At 44.0% G+C, this 22,938-nt stretch overlaps 1 protein-coding gene across 5 annotated transcripts in view; it reads right to left on the bottom strand.

Moving 5' to 3' along the window:
• The window catches only part of HIPK2 (homeodomain interacting protein kinase 2), a 121,996-nt gene that overhangs the window by 14,921 nt on the left and 84,137 nt on the right, over nucleotides 1-22,938 (bottom strand). For 2 of the 5 annotated variants that reach the window (XM_052667254.1, XM_052667256.1), the window contains exons 3-11: nucleotides 18,834-18,957; nucleotides 16,168-16,287; nucleotides 15,335-15,433; nucleotides 14,086-14,270; nucleotides 10,255-10,417; nucleotides 7,479-7,698; nucleotides 5,719-5,840; nucleotides 2,142-2,284; nucleotides 1,236-1,415 (exon numbers count right to left, since the gene is read on the bottom strand). In XM_052667254.1, coding sequence (XP_052523214.1) covers nucleotides 1,236-1,415; nucleotides 2,142-2,284; nucleotides 5,719-5,840; nucleotides 7,479-7,698; nucleotides 10,255-10,417; nucleotides 14,086-14,270; nucleotides 15,335-15,433; nucleotides 16,168-16,287; nucleotides 18,834-18,957 — 1,356 coding nt within the window. The remainder of the gene's footprint in view (nucleotides 1-1,235; nucleotides 1,416-2,141; nucleotides 2,285-5,718; nucleotides 5,841-7,478; nucleotides 7,699-10,254; nucleotides 10,418-14,085; nucleotides 14,271-15,334; nucleotides 15,434-16,167; nucleotides 16,288-18,833; nucleotides 18,958-22,938) is intronic. The other 3 variants (XM_052667258.1, XM_052667255.1, XM_052667257.1) reach the window with 3 other exon arrangements.

Here is a 22,938-nt window from a genome sequence, read left to right on the forward strand (position 1 = left end):
TAGAGGAAAATTGGTTGTGAACTCCGAGCTCCTCTGGCCCGAGTCCAGTCACCCAGGAAAACCACAAGCTCCTCTGTTTTTGCCACTGAACAAGTAGTGACCCATTTTAGTTCTCTTCTCTGCACTTACGGCTCTTTTTTGCATTTCGCCTTCTTCCCCCTTCCCCCCTTAAAAAAATTGAAGAAAGAAATGTAGCTCAGTAGAGGAGCTATTCTTACAGTCCAGAGGACTTTCCCCAGGACAACTGCACATACACCTTCAGTAGCCTTGTTCTGTAGGCAGGACCACAGGGCTGTGACAGGCACCACAGTCATCCCACCATTTTAATTGCACCACACAACATGAAGGAACACCCAACTTTCTTCTTGCAGAGCGAAATGCTCCTACCTAGATTTGATAGAACTGCTCCTGCATGAGGTGCCTTTATAAAATGCTCCCTGTTTGATGCTGTCATGATTAGGAAAAGGTTGATGTGGATATCTGTTGCTGCTGTGCACTGTTGTAGATAGGCTCCAACCACCTGTTTTAGAAGCTTGAGAGCTTGAAGGCAGCCTAAAGCCACCTCAGTCCTCTGCTCTGCAGTGCATCAAACTTAGATTTGGAACAGGCTGCCCAGAGAGGTGGTGGAGTCTCCTTCTTTGGAGAAATTCAAAACCTGCCCGGATGCTTTTCTGTATAACCTACTCAAGGGAACCCTCTGCTTTAGCAGGAATTTGGACTAGATGAACTCCAGAGTTCCCTCCCATGCCCTACGATTTTGTGATTATCATTCAACTGCTTCTGAAAGGGCAGGTCTTACACGCAGACATCAGGCACCTGTTCCTGAAGGAGCAGTCTCTGGAAGTGCACTGCCCCATGCATATGCAGGCATCGCACCTCAGGAGTGCGAGTAGAAGAGGTTTGGCAAGCGGGCACTGTGCCACACTGACCTTAAAAGACAGCTCTATGTTATGTTTTGGTGACTGCAAGGCCTCATGCAATCAGAGCAGCATAACATCCTGTACAAGCAGGGCCTGAGCCTCCTGTCCTGCATCCCTACCACGCCACATGGTATTTGCTGGCTATAAAACACACCCAACTGCCCCTTAATGAAGCAGCAGACAGTCCACTCACAAAAAGTCACGGGCAGTGGAACAAGCTTTATTTTGCCCCACAGGCTTCTGGAAACCCCACTCCTATCAGCACGCCTGCATTTCGTGCCGACCGAGGCCAGCGGTGGGGCCAGGCTCACTCACCGAGGCGCCGACTGGTGCTGCTTACTCTTCCTGGCGGAGGTGGCGGCGGCGGGCGGCTGGCGCATGACGTGAGCAACACCCACATTGACGGGCTGGGCTGCAGGGAGAGTCACATGGCTGGCTAACAGCGCGGGCTGCTGCATGATGGGATTATAATGGCTGCCGTGAGCGTGGGTGTTTCTGCAAAGAGGGGAGACAGGGACATGCTTAAAATGCGACCGGCGGTTCCCCAGCAGGCTTTCTCCCCACCACTTGCACTTAGGTTCTACCCTGGGGGCTCTTCGGTGCCACGGTTTATCTTCAGGAAGGAGTGTTTTCCCCCCAAGGAAGTGGGCATGGTGCTGGGCCTGGGGAATGGTGGACAGAGAAGCCGGTAGCTCTCAGACAGGGGGACACAATTTGCTGCAGGGTGCCGGAGGCAGAGGCTGCAGCCCCCGGCCTTTCCCTTCTGCTTCACAGCCTTGTGAGGCCATAGCCAACAGCCTTCGCCATTATTGGTGGCTTCCTAGGCTTTCTCCAGCACTGGGGACCACTACAGGAAGCCCTGAAGTCCAAGCAAAATTCACACAGATCCAGGGTGGGTGACTCTTGGTATGGGCTTCTGACAGATACCATAGGGAGCATGGGAAGGCTGGAGAAGACAGCAGGACTGGGAGCAGACTGCTCAGCTTTCTGCTAGAGCAGCCTGGGAGAGAATTTCTTTTCGTTGTGCACTCTTGTTGCCCATGGGATACCAGAGAGTGCTCCACGACAATAAATAAGCTGCTGAATCCCCACTCCCAGAGACAACCCTCATGCCCTCAACTCCTGCTCAAGTGCCAGTGCCCCAGCCCAAAGGCCATCATCACACATATGCTGGCTGTCCCATGGGCACATACGCACGTTCTCCATGTGCCACCGATTTACCTCCAGTCTGCCAGTGGCTGGGTGCCTGCCATGGACTCAGGGATGACGGTCGCGTGCTGGACAGAAGTGTGGGTGGCCACTCCAGTCAGCTGCTGCCAGGCAGGGGGGAGCAGGATCTGCTGTGTACCGCTGGGCCATGCTTGCTGTTGACCAGAGGAAAACGCGTTTCTTAATTAGAGTCATCATAAATGGCATATAAGCAATCATCCACACCCAGCTGGGGCTCCTTGTAATAACTGTGGTCATCTTACCTAGCATTTGGTGCTTTTCAGTTATAGATCATGAATACTTTTGGGAAACAGTGGCAGAAGTAGTAAAGTTATCGATATAGATAGCACAAAAGAAAGAAAAAATCCCCAATTTCCAAAGCAGTAGCTGTGTGTCAGGTTAAACTTGGAATGGGAGAGAGTGAAACTGGCCTGCATTTCAATCCAAACTTCCAATAGATGAGCACTTTTTAATTTCGACTATTCAGATCATCGGGGAGTTACGCTCTTATTAAATGGGACTTCTCCCTGCCTCCAGCCAATTTTCCCTCTGACCTCAACAGACCCTAGAGGACTTCAGGATCTTAAAGCAGCTTAAAAGGAGAAAGAATTTCAGGGATTGGGGCAGAAAACAAGGGGCTGAAGGCTTTCACGAAGAGGGAAGAAGAGGAGTTTGAGGGTTCTCCACAGCATGAACATCTTGCTGCCTAGTCCAGCTACCTATGACCCCCTTGGCCAAAGCAGAGAGTAGCTGTACACTGACTGCTGCACATCACGTGCCTGTTCCTTCCATACGCTCTCTGGCTTTTTTTCAGTGGGTGCCCCCCTCGCAGGGTGGAGATCTCTGCTCTGTAAGTCGAGTCATTGCTCTGCTATGCCATCATCCCTCAGGTCCTCCCACTCCACTGGCTCTACATGAATCAATTTTTTGGCTTGGTCACACTACGATTCCTTTAGAGGGAAACTTTCCTTGTTGCATGCTGCCTGGGCTGGGGAACGCAGCCCTCCATAGGCCTATATTATGTAATCTCACAAGCCTTATGGACACTAAATTTTAAAGAAGGGAGGCTTCATCCAAGCAGGCATTCACCTCCATCTCCATCCTCACAAGCATCCCATAACCTGTATCCCAATCACCCTCTGCCACCCTCAGTATCAAAATGAAACTTTTCCCAGTTCCACTCCAAATTTTTACCATCTTGTAATTACGCCATGTTAAATGAAAAGGCTGCTCTTATGAGGCCTCTTAGCAACATCTGCAAAAGATGAACTGTCACAGGACTCTTGAGAGCTCCTCATCTAAGCAGCTGTAGCCATGGCCTGGTGCTGGTCAGAGTAGGTAGGAGGAGGTGGTGAAAAGGTAAAAGATCAGGTAGGAAAAAAATTGCTTTCTTTTTTTTAATTATTTTTAACCAGCTTCGAGTCAAAAGATGAGACTCAACCACTGTTGTGCTCAGGCCCAAGGGGCCATCAGGATTTACTTGCAGAGAAAACTGCTTCTTCCCTTTTCAGTAGGAGAAGTGAACATATACAAACTCCTTTTCCTCCTGCAGAGCATAAATTTGGATTCAGTGTCAGGGTCCAGGCATGAATTCCTCACTTATTAGGTAAGGACCACTGAATCATTTAATCTGCAGATAAGACTTGTCTAGGCTGATCCACCAGCACAGCACGCTGTGCTTACACATGGAAGGCTCGTGCCTGCAGCCTCAATCTGTTCTCAGTTATTGCATTGTTTTGAAATTGTGCTGTTGTGTCAGAGTGCGGTGCTGGCCTCTGCTCCCTGGAGATGGTGCAGCCCCTGGTGCAACTAAGTTCCCACCTGTGGTGTAAACAAGAACAACTAATGGAATAAATGTGTTTGCTCTGAAAGCTGGTGGCAGGACTTCTATGGGAAGAAATATTGCTGGGATGGAGTTAAAATGCGAGAAATTCAAGCATTCAGGACACTATCCAAGGACAGAGGACAGTGCTGGGTCACGTCACAGTAGCTGTACAGCCTTGCCCCTTTTGAGATCTGAAGCTGTACAGAAATATTTGTAAAGATGGGATCAGCCCATTTTCAATGGCCTCTGTGCATGCAATGTTTGGACAAACTTGCTCAGGAGGCAGCAGGCTCTTTGCTGGGGACAGCCCCTCTAGTAGTTGGAGTTCGGACAGTCTGGTCTGAGCAGCGTTTGATAACCAGCTGTGCATGAGAGGAACAGCTCACAGCTCAGAGAGAGACACAGTCATTCAAAGATCAGATGTGACTACAACGCATTACAAAGGAGCTGTGTTTTTCCATTCAGGAAACTGGAATTGGGTACAGATTTGTTTGTGAGACCAGCTGCTCAGCCAGAACTGAGCAGGGCCAGTGGACACCAGATGCCACCAGCATCTATCAGAAAGCCTTGCTATAAGAGCAGAAGCTAATGTTTCTCATCATGTGAGACATATAGATATATCAGCAGACAGAGACTCTCTCCTATTAAATCAAAAATAAAATCTATGAAAGTGAGGAGCATTTTTCAGAAGCAGCTCAAATAAGCCTTGTTGAATTGACAGTGCAAAAAATGTCAATAGAAAGCATCAGAGGGCAGCCCAAGAAACAGAGTTCCTGTAACTGGGACAGGACAGCCATATGGAGCAAAGCTTCTTCAGAGCGTTTGCTACCATGGAGTGGTGACCCAAGAGAGGCCACCTTGAGAAGAAAAAAGGAACTGCAGGACTGCAGTAATTGCACCAGCAGACATACCCTGGCAACTCAATGCACGGGCATAAATCTTGAAGTCTGTATGTACCTGAGTGCGCATGGCCATTTCTGAACTGCTGATCATCTTTTCCAGGCTGTATAACTTAATGCTAAAGATACTTTTGATCCCAGAAACATGCCTGATACTACCCGACATCAACTGAAAACCTGTAGGGACAGATGAACTAAAGGCAGCACAAGGGATGACAAACTACTCTTTTTTTTTAGTTCTGAGGAGATGGGTGTCTCTTTGAGGAAGTGTATGTAATAAGTGGTTCCCATTTCCATTTGGTCTTGCTGGGAGGAACCATGCTTTTTCTGTGAGAGTACTTTGGACAATTGTGCCAACGGGAGCTGCTAACAATATGAGCTCCTTGGCCATCAGGTCCTTGTCTTTGCCAGCTACATCTCTCCCATAACTTATGAACAGAGATACAATTCATAAAAAGCTGCAAAATTAAAACATAGAAGATGTTTTTCAGCAGCATGCAATTCACCAGCACAACTGCAAAAATTGCTGCTGAGATTGCAAGTTCAGGAGGATCCAGGAAGGTTCCAGGACAGATTCCTCCTTAGCAGAGGCCTGTCGCAGCCTCCTCTGAGATCCCTACTGATCTCAATGAAGAAGAAGAACAGACAGTCTTTCCGGAGTCATTTGCAACTCTGATGGTAGCAGCAGGACAACGAATCGGGTAAGGTTTGGGCATTTCAGATAAAGTTGGTGACTCTTTATGGCTGCCCATTTCTCCAAACTACAGCACAGAAGGCCCTCAGAGAAAGCTACTCTCTCCAGCTTCTGAGAGCTAAATAACACACAAAATAATCTGCTCTATTTGGTGTCTTCAGAGCTCATTACCTGTGCGAGGAGTCCTGGCTGGATCTGAAGAGGCTGAGCCCCAGGAGCCTGAGTGACAATGGGAACAGCATTCTCCATCCGAACTGAATACCCAGCATGCTTCGAAGGGGAGGCTTGTAACCCTGTTTCACAAGCACAGAAGATACAGCATTAGTCATATACAGCATTGCTAAGGATGGAGGTATGATTTTAAGAGGAGCCTAAAGGCATTCACTGATGTCCATTTAAACCACAGTGTTTAGTCCTTCTCAAAAATGAAGTTCTAAGAGACCCACATATTCCATCCTAGCCCAAGGAAGTCCATCAGATGCTGATAAGCACAATATCTTCATGAGGGTACAGGAGAGACATTTTCAAAGATGTTAAGGGATTAACTGATTTCATATTTTTAAGTTATCTTGAATCCAGGGGAAACATTTCAGTACAATGTGTACAGGGATAAAAGAAAGAGGGAGGAGGAAATGGCTTCTCTTACTGGATGTTCTCTGGATTGATAACAGAAAATGGTCCTTGCCAGACAAGAAACACTGCTGTGTGAGAATGCTCTCTTGTTATCAATGTGGGACAAGTGGAATCCAGAACTGTGCACTAACTCAATCTTGACTGGGATGGGTGATTTTCTCTTGCACAGTTTCCCAGGAGTCAAATTTTAAAGATTCTGATTTTGTTATGTTCAGTCTAGCACACCTAAAACTCCAACTGTTGTTCTTAGCCAAACATTAGCCTAACTGTTCTGGAGAAAGCCTTCCTCTTCATCACCTTAGCGCATGGCACAGTCTTCATGCTACCTTCTCTCTTTTAGAGATTTCTCAAGACAGCAAGCAGAAGATGTTAGCTTACATATTCTAGTACAGCATTTCTGAAGTTAAACCCCTGTGATGCATTTTAACTATGTGGAAGAGGTCTAACTAAGCTCCTCCAGTTCAAAAGAGCTTTGATAATCTTGCAGAACTCTAACAAGTGCCTAGAGACAGATGTACAGAGAGGCTTGGAAAAACGTAGCAGAAGTTGCATCAGCTGAACCAAGGTTTATTTAGACCACTTCTTATAGATGCCCGGTTAGTTTTACAAAATTACTTCAGCATATAAAGTTAAAAGAAAGAGAAGTAGCTAAGGTTGGTCATCACCCAAGTTGTCTGACAGACAGTCCATACGCTGGGAGTACAGAGGTATAAGATACTAGTTAGATGACTAGTAAAAATTAACCAGCAGGGCTGGAGTTGAAGGAATTGTCCAGTAAATACTCATAAGTGTATGTCATGGGACAAACCCTCATTACCAGCAGCACCACACTCTCTACTGTGTTAACTTCCTGAGTTCCCTTTTTAAAACCTGAATTACCAAGAAGCACTGAACCAGTTATTTATGCAATGACTAATTCCTGTTGAGGGGGAAGTTTTCAAGTTTACCGAAGTGAGGCAGAAGAACCTCAAACTTTATGTTCAGGGCAAAGGATGACAGATACTGCAAGCTCTTCCCCACCTCTTTTTTCAGTGCTTGTCCCATTATTTTTAATCAGCCACCTCTAACCCACGTGGTAAAGGCAACACATTGCCTGCAAGATCCTCCGCTGTTGCAGACATTTCACCCTGCTGACATCTGAGTAATCTGCAACAACCTCATTGCTCAGATTTACAAGCCAACAAATGTCTTTCCATACGATCTGAACGAAGGAAGCTCGTTCCAAACAAGAGCTAGATAAATCAGCAGTCGGGACAGAGCCGGGGGGAGTGTTAAGACCAGGCGAAGCCGTGACTCACCTTGGAAGCCTGGTGGGCAGACGATGAGAGCTTGCTGGAAGGGGTCGGGCCGGGCACAGATCTGCGCTGTTCCTGTCTGCAAGGGCATGCTCCGCTGGGCCACCGCAGCCATGGACGCTGCTGAGGGCTGGTAGAGTGCAGATTGGTAATTTAGTATGGAGACTTCGGGGTTGGCTAAGGAAATAGTGGCACTGGAGGAGGTGGGAGCCAGGTTGGTGGTCTAAAGGAATGACGGGAATTAAACAAAAACAAACAACAACAAAAATGAGGGAGATGGGCACGCTGGAAAAAGTGAAATCCAAAAGTAAAATTAAAAAAAAAAAAAAGAGTAAAATAGTGTAAGATAAAAGAAAAGAAAATCTAAATTAAAAACAGCAAATAAAAAACAAAGAACTCAGCAGGACACTGAGGAGCATGGAGGTGAGGACAGTGATGGGAAAAGGAGTGTGGTCTGCCTAAATAACAGCACTGTACCATGCCGTGGAACCTGTGGCCACATGGAGCTGCTGGAAATGTTCAGAGACAGAGAGTGTTCTCCAGTAGAGAACTGTAGCTGCAGACAGCCCTCAACTTGTTCTGATTTGCAGCATACAGAAGATGGGTTCAGAAAATGCTGCTATCCCCAAACCATGTTCTTTTCACATCACGCACACAACTCTACAAAAAGCTCACATTGCTGAGGTAAAAGAAACTCAGCATCTCCATGCCCTGCAAAGCGTCAGCCTAAGAGGGGGGCTCATTGTTCAGACTTCCCTCTATCTTGCATCTAAGCTAGTACAAGCTACTCAAATTATATTTAAATTAGAAAGGATTGGAAGAATAACACTAGGTAGTAATAACAGTACTTTCCAAGTCCAAATTTTGCTTGGCTTGACATTAAAATCTCTCAGAGCAGAAGCTCCAGCAGTGGATGTTGCAAAGCCACAAAAATCAGCACACTGCTCTGCAAAACATTTAGAAATCTTTTGGTGACTTGCGCTTTATTTGGACCAAGTCTGTAGCAGTTACAGACAAACAACCCTTAAATAGCTTTGCCACTGCTCTACAAAAATATGCCCTCAGCATTAATGTCTAGGCAAATCTACCAGAACAGAGCCCACCCTTTTCCTCCTTGCTAGCCCTCCATTCAAACACTTATCTTTTGGTGAATGTACATACGAACAAGCCCAAGGTGAAGCCTTGAAGCCTAGACTGCAGGAGGTGACAAGCTCGGCTCTACACACTGACCTGTTTGCCACTGGACTGGGGAAGGGTACACATGCTGCACAGCCTTTGTCACAAGGGACACTATGGAGAAACATTTCCTCCTTCTCCCCACTCTGTGCAAAGGCAGAGAAGTGCAATCTGTTCCCCCGTGCACCACACCCAGCAGCAAACACGGCAGCTCCCACACCACGGCTCTCGGGAGCTGCAACTGAAAGAAGGCAAAACCCAAAGATTCTGAAGACAGAGAGTACTGGGAACCACGATGAGTGGCATGTTCAAGAGGATGGTAAAAATCTGGAACTTGTTCAAATCAAAACGCCCTTCCTGGAAATGTTTCTACCATTTCTAGGAACACTGGAGATACCAGTTCTGCTCACAATACACACCCCTTACGAAAATTCAGATTACCACAGACCTCCTGAGTTGGCAACTGATCTGAACATCAAATGAGCAGTGAGGAAATGAAAGCAAGCCTGCATTTCCTACTAGCAACTACAGTACAAATGGTGTCTCTGCCATGCAGCTGGAGCCTAGCAGAGCACGCAGAACAAAGTTGGGTACTCTGTGTCTCAGAAACAGTCAAGAATGGGAACTCGTTTTTATAACTAATACTCTGTTACACTGAACCATGACCTACTCTGTGTGTATCTGCTCAATGAATTGCTCCAAAAGACACTCTGTGATCGCCTGTATCAAGAACTGACTCATGAAGTCTGGCTTACTGAGCGACACAGGAACACCCTGTACACCTACACAGAACCCTTCAGCTCCTTTGCTTTTGAAATACCAAGTGCCATTTCCACAATACTTGCAATCTCTGGAGTGAATTTCAAGCAGTCTTATCCAGAAAGGCTTAAAGGATAGCAGCTATTTCTTGAGCTTCAGTCTCCTAGAGTGCTATTCCTGGAGGGTTTCCTTTTGCTGTTGTAAAACAGTCCCACAGCAGAAAGCTTAGCCTGCTAGCCGTAAATTTGCCAGCACAGCACTCCCCAACACTGGGGCATGTAAAACAAATACAGGAGTCCAAAGCACAATTACGAAGCCAGAGCCCAGCAATGTAGCGTGCAATGTGTTCTCTAACAGAGTGCCCATGTCAATTGTGGCACCTGGAGTGAAACCAATGGGAAATAAGAATAAACATTACCCCAAAACCATTCTTTCCTGTTGATCTGTTGCAGTGCTACATCTGTTCAGAAGGGTTTTAATTCTTCTTACTTCAATGTCAATTTGAAGGAGTACTGTAAGATCACAAACACTTCTGCTTGATCCACTGAATGCAGTTCTGCTTCTGCATTAAGGGACTAATGAGCTTTTCCCCATAGCAACTTCTCAGGTAAGCAGGATTTATCATCCCCAACAATAACATAAACGATGACAGCAACATTTCACAATCACACAGAAGGACGTGAGATTAACGCTTGCCTGAATGAGAAAGAATGGAGGAAGGACAGTAGAAAAGTAACAGTTTTTTGCAGGCAAGGAAAATGAGATGCTGTGTTTGCTTTTCATCTTTTAGGCCTTACCGATGTAAAAATTTCAAGCACTGGCTGCTTCTCATCAGTGCTCTTACCTGGTTGTGCACTGTGTTCAGCTGGTTGTTAAAAGTCATGGTCAAGTTGGTAGATGTGCTCGGGGCTACGTGGGTGATGAATGGTGTCTTGCTCTGGTTCACAGTGTCATACATATTCACCCGCCGCTTGCAAATCTCCATATTCTGGAAGCAGGACTTAACACTGGGCAAGGAAAAGAAAGGCAAGGAAGAGACAGAAAATCAACCATCAAACTAGGGCAACAGCTCGTCACAGAGACCCTAGCCACATTGTTAGGTCTCAGTGGCAGGCTTGGCACTTTCTAGTCACACAAGCTCTTTGCTATTTGTGCAAGTCTCTCTTAACCAGTGAGAATCAGGCTAGCTCTGCTTGCACTGAAGAGGGCCAAATATGTGGCAGGATGAGAGTGCCTGCTTGTGGACTCCCAGGTGCCCTTCTGGGTCTCAACTCTGCAATGTAAGTCACAGAAAGTCAGTAAACCTTTCAGTCTTCAGATGTGAGGGCGAGAAAAATCAAAGAGTTAGTTTGAGAGAGTGAGAGACCGAGAGCAAGAAAAAGAGATGCCAGTTTTATTCCAGTAGGATGACTGAAGCTGAGAGGAAAAGACAACTAATGCTTCCTGTACCAGTGTATGTCTAAATGTTATTTTAGAAGTCCCTTGCAAGGAAGAATTTTACTGTTCTTGGTTGCTGAGACTCCTGTAGTCTTACTCTTTTAAAAAGTAGTTACTGATGGCTCAATCCAGACAAGTACCTAAAACACTGCCCCTGCCTGGCTAAACACTTCCGCAGGCATTTATCTTAAAACACAGGAGCTGTCCTCTCCCAGTCAATGGGACTCTTCATGTGCCAAAAGGTTATGTCAAATCAGATTCATTGACACCCTAAGGGAATCAGAAGTTATCTTAAATTGAGAAACAGATCTCTTGAAGGAAAAAGTACAGCCTCTTCCTCAATACAGAGCTTACTTTAAACGTTATTGATAATGGCAAAACAAGTCTTGAGACATGTCATATTTCGTACCCTCAGTAAAGCAGATGAAATGCTTTCTGCATTGCTGGAGCACTGCAGCTGGGTACATGAAACTGTCAATGTCACGTTTATAATTGGGATACCATGGCATAAGAGATGACAATAGAGCGGTCCTAAAATTGTGCTTTTAATACAGTCTCATTTTTCCAAGCTCTAAAACCCAATACATGTTTTCCACAAGCCTTCCACAGTAATCGTTTTTACAAATGTGTCCTCAGAGTCTGAAATACAACTTAAGAAAGTATAAAGGGATTTATCTCATTTCCGCTATCCCAACCACGAAAAATATAAAACACGAGCAGCAAAAATTAGCTGTTGCTGTGAAAATTCAACTGTGTGCACAACAATCTAAGCTGTTAGAGGTTGGGCAGGTAAAGACAGCTCCATGTCATATGAGATTTAATGAGAAAAAATGACTCCCCTTAAAAAGAGTAAGTTTATATTTTCACTAAGGTTGGTCAGGAGGAAGACCTTGATCTTTTTATCCCTGTCTTGTCTCTTACTCATAAGATCATCTGTGCTCTCTCACAAGTAATTTCTTAATTACTGTTCCATAATCACTTGCAGACAAGAGATACACAGAACACAGTGCAAAGCTGCTCAGTATTTGCTGTCTTCTAAAGTACTATGAAATACCTAGAAACTGCAGAATATTTAGAGAACTCAAGCACTTTTATCAAATGAATGTGGAAGACTATTGGACTGACTTTTCCCAAACAGGTATGAATGTAACTCCTCCACTAAAAACCAGAAAGTACTGAAAAGAATGCGTTTTCCATACATGGTAAGTTGCATATGTTGCCAAAAGGATTTTTGCAATACAGTATAATCCCTGCTAATGTAATACTGTCCTTAAAAAAAAAAAAAAGTTAAAATGGCAGAGAGTAAAACAGGACAGAAAGTACCCAACAGTTTAAGAGTCATGCAATCAAATATATGAGATTAGGAGCTAAACTCGCTTTGTTGTTTGCTTGGAAGTAAGCAGAACAGCCCCTCATCGGCTGCTCAAACTCACATCCTCCTTTCTGAAGCATTCTGCAACAGCAATTCCTTCCAGAAGCTACTTCTTCCATACATATTCACTTTCTCTTCTGCCCAATTTGCTTTTAAGACAAATCCCTCCATCTCTCAGGGCTTTGTGGTTTCTATTCTCAAAACCACAGGCAATCACAGACAAAATTTCCATCAACCTGCCATGCTGGGTACTGCTTCCTTTACCGGTCACCTTCTCCAGCATGGAAGGGCTGTGCACCTGGCTGGCACAGCAGTTAGCATTCAAAGACCTAATGCTGAATATTTTATCTGGGGAAAACTCTCATCAATGTTGGTCTCAATGACATTTTCAGCATTTCTGGGGCTTTGCCTGAGCAGCCACGAGTGAGAACTTCAAAAGCGAAGACCTGCCTGCAGTATTACAGAAAGATTTCTTATGGCCATGTATTGTGTCACAAATCTTTCCTATCTAACACAACTGGCTGTTGAAAATTAAATGACTTCTGTGTATGATGCTAAAACTGTTAGAAAAGACAGTCCTTTTTTACCTTATGCTTTTATATTGAAAACTTACTTTTTCTCTATTTAGCACAACAATTTCCTGTCTTGTTTTCATTACTTTTATCACTTAGTATCTACTTAGAGATAACAACACTCACAGATGTCTATACAGGATAAGCCTGGGTCTACACAGACCATGCACCCACTACTTTCTGGTATACAGCTGCTCTTATCTTGTGATAAACACAAGAAAAAGGCAGCTACATCTCCTTCACAGAGAGAAAACTACCCCAAATGAACTTGAAATATTGCAGATACATAAAATCTCAGATATGGGCAGGCGAGCTGATGCACTGTAACTTTTGCTCTTCGGTATCCATATAAAAGTCTTCTAAGGTATTAAGCAGCACCTATTACTTTTTCACCCAAGCTTTTCACAGCCTTTAAACACACAGGCACCTAGCACCCAATGGAGTATGGTGCTATGCCAGTAACTGAAGGGACACCCTATAAAAGTACCTTCTACTGCAAAGAGCCACAGAGCAGGATGTTCAAAGCCAGGTGTTTTGAATGGTCTGGAGAACTCGTACATGTGCCTGTATTTTGCCCCTCCACAATCTGGCTCTATGTAAATTGCTCAGGGAAGGAGAGTGATGTGTTGGGTTTCCTGCATTTATTTCATGCTGCTCTGATAAAGCATTAGGAGTCATACTTGAAGGCATGACACTTCTTCACATGTCCATCAGGCAGTGGAATCCACCTCCATTACAAACTGTGGCATCTAAGGTCAGAGTGTTGTATTTAAAGTTGCACAGGTGAGAAATGACAAAGCCAAAAACTGAACTTATTTTCCTGCTGCCTGTTTCTGTAAACCAGACTGCTGCTGCAAAAAAAGCTTTTTCCTAAAAAGCAAACAGCCCCATGTTGACCCCTGCAAGATGGGAAGGTTCTTGGAGGGAGGGTCGGCAGCCACTGCAGTTAAGGTTGATTACTGCATTAACAATCAGGACTATATTACTTTGAGATATACTGATATACTCAGCACTAATTGCATAATTTCTTCTGCATTTTAATGAAAACATACGTAATTATTGGATATTTACATAATGAATGTTGCATACTCTACTGTGTTTTAAATGCCAAGCATCTACAACACAATTCTTACAACCCCAGAGCTGCCAATCATCTGTTTTTCTCTTTTTGCCAGAAAAAGATTCAAACATAGGGCTTAGAATTTTTAATAATGCCCCTTAGACACATTTGGTTTCAATAACAAGCAATACTTCAGCCCCAGCTCAAAACTCAAGGGAAAGGAAAGCCACATACTGTGTGCTGTGAGGGAAATCGAGTAAGTGCGTCATGGTGACAAAAGGGTGGTTCAGAGTTTCAATCGGCGTTATCCTCTTATCAGCATCTATCGTCAACATCTTCTTTAACAGATCTATGAACTCCCGTCGGTCTGCCTTTTCCACCAACATATCACTTCCTTCCAAATCTGTTGTCATATTTACCTACAGGAGAAAAGACAAGGATGAGTGCTAAGGCGAAGGAGCAGATGGCCAGGTCCCCAGCAAACCTTGCTTACTCCTCGTTGGAACACATGACCCACAAGCCTCCATGTCTAAAGGAGTTGTTGCTGAAGCTACACAGCAAATCTGTGGTGGCTAGTCATACTGTCATCTGGCTTGTGCACATCAGATCTCTAGACAGACTGTTAAGTGCTCAGCTCGCTTGGGTCAGTGGCTAATGAATCACTTAGTCACCCTCCACTGAAGATGAACAGATTCCATGTGGTAGCAGGCAAGATCTGGCAGCCAGTATATTTATCATCTAAAGGACTGTGTTGTTAGGTAATTTATTATGCACCTCGTGAGCAAAAATACATATATAAAATAAATAAAATTTTTCAGTACATTTATTGGAAGCATTCTATTCGTGTATTAGGTGTCATTTCATCCTTTTGTTGAAATCTCTCCTGATCTCAGTCCTTCATTTCTGCATGCTTTGCTTGTGAATGCTCCAGTATGCAGCCTTTGCTAGCACAAATTCCAGACATGCAGTTGCAGAAGTGGTTATGCTGGAATTAACTTTCACAACCACATGGAATCGACTCAGTGAATTAGTACTCCTCATTCCCTGAACCAGTCACACTTCAGAGAAAGCATCATCTGCTACAGCCAGGGTATTTCCAAAGTCACCATTTTACAAACAGAAATATTAAAGTTCGGAGAAGTGAAGTGACTTGCCAGTTGTCACACGCAGGGGCACTGGAGAGACAAGAAAATACAGGGCTGTGACACGTGGACATGTGACTCAGCCGTTTTCCAAAGCTGCTTTTCTGGCACACTAAGAACATGTGCTCTTGTGCATGGCTCCCTCAGCAAAGCAGTACATAATGAGATGAGCTGGTAGGTGTAAACTTACTGTTTCTCAGGAGCAGGTATATATAGGGTACACTATTTCTTCAGGTGCAGATACAGGGCACACAAGAATAGGGTACACACAGAAATCACGCAACTTCTCTTTCCTGGTGTTGCCCAAAAGCATGAAAAGCAGCCTTGTGCTTGTTACTCACCAATGCTCTTACCTGTGCCATATCATCCAAACAGTTGAAAATATACTTCCTTGCTTCCTTCGACTTAATCCCCGTCTCTGCCTCATGATCATCTGGTGTCTGCTCAAAACACAAAAAAGGCATTGAGCAGAACTGCTCAGCAACCAGCTGTGCGTTATGTGCCACTTCCACCTTACCCTCCACTTGCCTTACCCTCACCTCATTGGAGACCACTGCACGTCTCTTGCTTGAGCAAATACATTTATGCATTTATACTGACTGTATTATGATGATAATCACAAGGTGATTTCTCTCTTCTTTTTCATTTCGGAGGATACTCCTCCTCCAGATATGGTGAAAGTCCAAAAGGGCTTCCACACTCTCACCCTCTGTGAGACTCAGCATATCATCCTTATGGCCAGAAGTCCACTGTTCTTTCTCCTTGGAGACTGAAAGCCACGAGATGTGCTGGTACAAGAGATTCTAGGCCCACTTGCATTCCGAGAGGGTATGACTGTCAGAAGCCAAATGCCTGCCTGCTTTTTTTTTTTCCTTCCCCTCAATGCAGTAGATAACAGAGCAAAGTCTACCCAGGGCATGTTTCATTTAAATTGCACATCAGTTTCAGTACTTGGAAGGAGATTTCCACATGAACTCTGGACTTAGATTTCCCAGACAAGGTGAGCTAAGGGCTGCAAACTTCTGTGACAGCAGTTTTACCTTGGGCTATACCCAAGCCAGTGTCTGTAGTGCATCACAAAAAGCAAAACACTTAGGCTTGGAAGTGACCTGGTCGTCTCCTTACTTCCAACCAACAACAGCAAGGCAAAAGAAACAAGGGAATGTCTTCCTACCTTCAGCCTCCACAAAGGATACGGTGAGTCTGTATCCCTGTTGAAAAACCTTGTAGTCTTTGTCCCTGCACTTAACAAATACTCTGCTGGTAAGCCCTGCGTCTGTGAAATATAGCGGATCTGTAAGAAAAGGATGAAAGGTCACTGTTCATCCTGTGAAGATCTCTGGAGGTCTTCCCTGAAGAAGGGCAGGAGGCATTTAAAACAATAGAACAAAGAAAAAAAGAGAAAATGCAGCGAGAAGTCAGACTTCACCAAAAAAAACCACACTGAAAGGAATGACAGGAAAGAGAATTCCCATATGGCTTTCCTCCATTTATCATTTACATCTATGGAAACTTACCCTTGTGATATGCTGCCAGAAAGTCTATGGATGAAGGAAGGAAAGTCCCTGGGTTTTAGAGGTTAAAGAGGAAGACCGACAGAGTTTTCAGCGGTGAGCTTCTCTGCTTTGCGCCTTTTTACGTCACACTCTCCTCTCCAGGAGGTAATTTCAGTAATTTGATATTTGTGCTCTAACTTTTGCTGTTTTTTTCCCCCACATGAGCACATACCTTTTCCTAGGAACAGTTTTGAGTTGAAAACAGAAATCTGTGAAGTGACTGTCATTGAACTTGGATGAAATACACTTAGGTCACTCCAAAAGTAATGTCTCCTATTTATTTCTGTGGAAACTACAACAGATACCAAGACCACTACAACACTCTCTGAAAGAGCAAATTCTCAGCTACAAAGCGCTGTTTTTCAATATAATTACCACCAGTACTTATGCCTATGATTCTATGATTCTACAATTTTCATCAGTAATGAATAAGAATGTGCATGATGCACTCATATAAATCTGGATCAGTGGAGGTGACCCACTGTCACCACTGTTCACTGCTGAAACACACCACCCACCACCTCACTATGCTCACATCCACTGTTTGGTCTCCGTAAACATTCAGCAAGCACCAATGAATGTCAGTGGGTGCCATTTTTTCCCCATGGAGGTATTCAATTACCTGGTTTTGCTTCAACCTCCACTGCCATAGCAGCAACATCTGCCTCTGATGTTGTGGGCCAACGTAACAAAATAGGAGGCATTACTTTTGGAGCAGCCCTTACACATTCAAGCACAATGATACCTTCACAGTGTGTCCTTATCACTACTGCCTACACGACTTCATTTGCTGTTTGGGTTACTTCCACAACTGTGTCCTGGCTGCCACAGGCTGGACAGCTAAAAAGATGCTACCCATGTGTTTCCAGGATCCCAGACTTAAATTTATTGTTTCAGAGGAGAAAGGGCATGTGATTACATAATTAAAGACTGACAGAATGTGTGCCTATGTGGCATGCAAAACCTGAATTTTAGCATTTCCTGACTTCTGAATGTTTCACTCTGAAAAACTCTGCATAATCAGTAAAACACTCATCTACTCCATGGAAAAATGGAAAACGCTTTTGAGAGAAGAGACAGAAAGAGGTAACAAACAAACAAACACAGAGGTATTAAAAGCAGCTGAGCTTTCCAAGTCTTCCAGACACTCCTGATCCTGACCCATTAAGTGTGCCTTGTTGAGCTCCCTACATCCATGGCAACCCGGGCACCTGAGGAGCTCTGGGCACCTTCCTGCAGCCCAGCACCAGGCTGTAAGGCAGCATATGCTGTGGTGAGGGGCCAGGCTCATCCCCTGCCCCTTCCCAGCTCTCCAGGAGCTTTCACGGCACTTTACCAGAGGAAGCAGTTAAGCTGGCCAGGTACATACGGTGATTTCTTTTCCAGCTGTGCGTTTTATGACTCTTTGGCAGGGGGCGGGGGGAGAAGAAAGAAATCTTCTCTTCATGCTTAGTGTGTGATTTTCAAATGCTTGTAGGTTTTTCAGTTATGTCTGATTTCCTTTGGAATCGCTAATGACCCAGCTCTTCACTGCGGGATATCTCCCCTGCCAAATTTCACCTTCAAAGCTCTGGCTAAAAAATGCTATTTATGAAAGATGAGACAAAGAAACATTTTCATATACGAAAAGAATATTTACTCTGTTTTTTGCTTTTTTCTTTTTCCTAAAAGAGAAAAGACCTTTTCCAGGCCACATTTGCAGAAAGCTAAGGAAGACTATCAGAATGGAAACTGTTCTGCAGCCCTGACTCTAGAAGTTACTGTGCTATGTTTTAGGAGTACAAAAGAAGCAAAAAAGCCTATAGGGAGAGAACCATGACAGTTTATGTTAACTAGAAACCTACACCATTGTGAATGTTCTCTTTCTTGTCACTGCTTTTAATATACACCCTCATAACAGGGATTATAAAATGCAGTAGAGTTCATGCAGTTTCTTCCAACAAATAAACCTCTATTTAATATTTGCTGTTACTGTAGAGAGAGGGTGCCTGCTCTGTTCAATGATTAGAGACATGTACAGAGTTCTGTAGTCAATGGGAATGTTTACTCTTGGTTGAGAATTCACTTAGGCAGTCAGCTCTTAATTGTTAGCATGCTAAGCAGCACACTGGCTACTGAGTGTACTCCAAGTGGATAATGAAAAAGTTGACGTGGGAGGGCAAGAATCACGTGCAAATATCTCCTGTTAGTAAAACAGAAAAAGTTGCCATCTTTTTGTCACAGTAAAAGAAAAAAACAACACATCTGTGCTCTTATCAGTAGCCAGAGTAACATCAGTACCAACCTGATCGTACTCTGAAGCTCCTGGGTACAAAGGCCAGCCCAAGAACAGCTCTGCAATGACACATCCCAATGACCACATATCGATTGCTTCACAAAATGGTAAACCGAGGATGATTTCCGGGGCTCTGCAAAGGAACAGGTTAGAAAACATTAGCAACCAGATTGGACCCACTGACAATTAAGAAGCTGCTTGCTGTGAACAACAGTAAGTGAACAACAGTCCTACTGTAGGGCTCTGCTGGCTGCTGGCAAAGTATCTGCTATCAAGTATTAGCTGGTGAATATTTATCTTTGCAGAGGAGTTCTCTGGCCCCATTTAGTCAAGAGACAGCCCCACTGAGGCCTTACATTTCACAGCAATTTAAAAAGGAGAGAAGTGACATAGTTTTCATTCGACAGGTGGAAAAATGAGCCACCACTGTCACATTCCAGGCCACCCAGATAAGATCCCCACGGGAGGCTTCCAGGCCCAGCTCACTGAGAAACTGCACTGGCTCTGCTACAAAACATCCCCTATTCACCAAGTGCAGTGGGCTTCACAAGCAGCCAAGCATTAAATAATCATCATAGGACTGGTATAAAAGGATTACTAACTTTTTAAACAAATGGATACCATAAAACAGAGAAATGACCTAATTAGATCTATTAGATATAAGACTGTTCCTCAGAGGAAGTAGCCAAGAAGCCTTTGCTTTCCAATCTGTCCCAGACACCTGATTAGATTTCCTTTTCTCTTTCAGTTGGAATGGGCAAAAAGTGGAGACAGTCTCACCATATATTTGCTGTCTACTTCAGAAGATATGCACTGAAACCCCTCTGCTCAGTGAGTCGCAACATGAGCCCAGCTGAGGAGCCAAACGAGAAGGCAAAAGCTTTGGCTCCAGATCTCCATGAGGATCCCAGACACACAGAGGATGCACCACTGCTCCTCCCAATTCCTCTGCACTGGGGCTGCCCCTGTATGGCAGGCAGAATACCTCTCATGTTCGAGCAGTAGGGATGTCCGAGCTGTCATGGAAATCCCAGCTAAGCAAGGATTGTCTTTTAGCTCAGACTTCCACAAGTTGCAGTCCTTAATTTTCCCACCTCAACCCATATTTCCACATGCAGTTCAATGCTAAGACTCCTGTTTTACACAGGGACCAACTAAAACTTCTCTCCTGCTCTTGTCTTCTAAAGCCTCACTTTCTGGAGTCAGGTGATGTACAGTAGAAAGGAAAACTTTCCTGCCCATCTTTCTCTAACTATATTAAAAAGAAAGGGAAAAAAAAAAAAAAAAAGAAACATGAATGATGAAAGAAACTTTCATCATTTTACAAATAGCCTAAGGATTTCTTGGGCCCAGATGCATATTTTGGGAATGTCTGACAATTGAGCAAATCAAATGTCACTCCAGAGTTGGAAATGGGACCTGTGGTACCCAGTCTCCCATCTGTCAACAGGATAAGGTCTGACACCACTGAGATCATACTAAGGATTACCAATTGCAGTGGAAAACATTACGTTTTAATTGCGCCATTACACAGCCATGTGAAGACAAGTCTCCAGCTAAGAAACCAAGCAAAATGTTTTTTGCTTTTTTTTTTCTTCAGAGAAATGAGTAAAGACTGTATAACAAGAACCCATGCCCCATCTTCAGCATACAAACTTCCCCAGTTTGGGATTGATAGGTAATGACAAAAGCCTCAAACAAGCAACAAAGAAGGTAAATATGAAGGCAAATAGTAGGATTTTAAGGTGAGGTTGCTTCATGCCACTCCCACAAAAACAAACCAAAACAAAACAACCACAAAAACAACATGCCAGAAACTTAAAAATCAGCTCCTTTTAGCTTTGCTAGTTTCACCTGTGATTGTTTTCATACCCTACTGTTCTACAGCCCACCATGAAAACTTTATTCTTACACCAATCTCTACTTAGGAACAAAGGGTTAATTTTCCTCCTTTTCCTCCTATTCCGTCATCCCTGCACACTAGTCGACACCTAGACAAAATGCAGAGAGAAAAAGACAGCTATGGTGACCTGAATCTCATTACTATGTAAATCCTGCATTCAAAGCCATCTGCCTCTCCCTGTCTGCCTTCCACATTGTGAACGAAGTGTCCCTGGTCACTAATGAGAGCTCAGCCTCACACTGAACTTCACGTCCCACTATCTCATGTGGAAGGAGCACAGTAGTGGGATATTCCCAATGTGATACCGTCTGGAAACCACCCTGCTCATAAAACACACATGCACTGCTGTCATATGCAGCACGCAGCCCCTTCCCTCTCCCCACACTTGTGCTGCCAACACCTCCAGGCCCCTGTAAGAAGGGCTGACCTAGAATTTGAGATCCTGAAATTTCTAATCTTTTTGTCTTGAGTCTTCAGCTGTACAGTGGGTTTTTCTTAAAGCTCCAGCTTCTGGAGTATAACAATTCAGAGAGAATTTATTTTTCACATTAAAAAAAAAAAAAAAAAAAGTTTTGCATCTCCACTGTTGGGAAGGAAGGCACAGAAGCAACATCCATACAGTTTAGACACATAAAAAGCAACTTAAAAGAATGACATTCCTTACATTAAACCTGACTTGTCATTGTGGAGAAGGGAGGTGGTGATATATCTTTATTTTATTTTACCTTTTTGAAAGCTGGTATTCATCATACTCTACCAAGCCTAAGCATTAGTTGTAATCATCAGCCATTCAGTTCCAGACGGAGTACCAATGATGATTTTGGAACAGCTAACAGTGAGAACACCAGACATGGGCCCAATTTACCAGTCATTAGGACACCAAGAGGAGGACAGGGATCACAAACCATGGAGGCTTTCAGACTTTCACTGAGCAGATATGTCCTGTTTGTCATGTGTAAGAGAGCTGAAGTCATTCCAGAAGGAGCGAAGTTGCCCAGTCCAGCAGCAGCTATTGCCTGTGCCAAGCTTTTCGGTGGAAGAAGCTACGTGTTCTGCAACGAAACAGCTTGTCCACTGATAAAAAGTCTTCCGAACCTTTGTCAGGTGAAGACTGCTTTGTACGCCAAGTTATGGATGCACAGATCTTCTGCATAAACACCTTTATCAAACACAAGGAACTCCCACCTTTCTTAACACACACATACGCCAATTTTTCGAAACAAGGTGAGATCTTAACGCCATCCACACATTCTGGCACAGAGTTCCATGGACAACCTTTTCCTTTAATTAACACCTGAAGCCTGTTGTTTAAAGATTGATTTTCCTTTATCAGGTTTAGACGTGTCACCTCTCACTTCATGTTCACATGGATTGGCCTAAAGGTGAAAACAGAAGTTCCTGAATCACCTTTCTTTTTAGCAGAAAGTATTTTTATTTCCTCCTTATTCCCCTTTGTTTGTCTTCCTTCTGAATGAAGCAGCTTCGGGCTTCTCAGCTTACCACCCCTCGCATGTTTAGCCCTCTTCCATCATCTGACTCTACATAAAGCTCCTCTTCCTAGCACGACTGCTTGGAGACAGGCTGAACAAAACTAAACAGATTTAAACACAAGGATATTCCCCAGACTTATTTTATGCTATTTGCAGAATGCTTCTGCATTCCAGTCTTCCCTGAACCTAGTATTTTGTTTGCCTTTGGAATGACACTAGGCATTTCAACAGATGTTTTATCTGGGAGCTCCTTTGAGACACACAGTCTTTTCCTTGAGGGGAGCTACAGTTAATTTAGGACACAGAATTATGTAGAAATAGTTTGTTTTTCCTCTTCATGTGTTTACCGCCTTTCAGTGTTGCACTGATCTGGAATAACATTGTCTGTAATCTAGATCAAGTCCCTGAAAGGTTTCCTGCAGCCTAACCTTAACAATTGTGTGGTGTCCGCACACTTCAGCACTTCACCACTGGTTCCCCAATTTGCACAGATAATTAATGTATTAAATAGCTCTGGTCCTAAAATGTGCACATAAGCCGTTCCACAATTGACCCTTTTATTCCTAAAAGCACTCAAATTTAACTTGGCTGCTTTAAGAATGGTGTAATTTTCTTTTCCATAGGGAAAGAAAATATTTTTGGGTCTTAGGCAGTTCTTATGTGGGATTCCTCCATTCTGCAGCTGGTAACAATATATCACAGGGTAAAGTACTCTATTAAA

The sequence above is a fragment of the Tympanuchus pallidicinctus genome, unplaced genomic scaffold (genome assembly GCF_026119805.1).
Source record: "Tympanuchus pallidicinctus isolate F22 unplaced genomic scaffold, pur_lepc_1.0 scaffold8, whole genome shotgun sequence".
Lineage (NCBI taxonomy): Eukaryota > Metazoa > Chordata > Aves > Galliformes > Phasianidae > Tympanuchus > Tympanuchus pallidicinctus.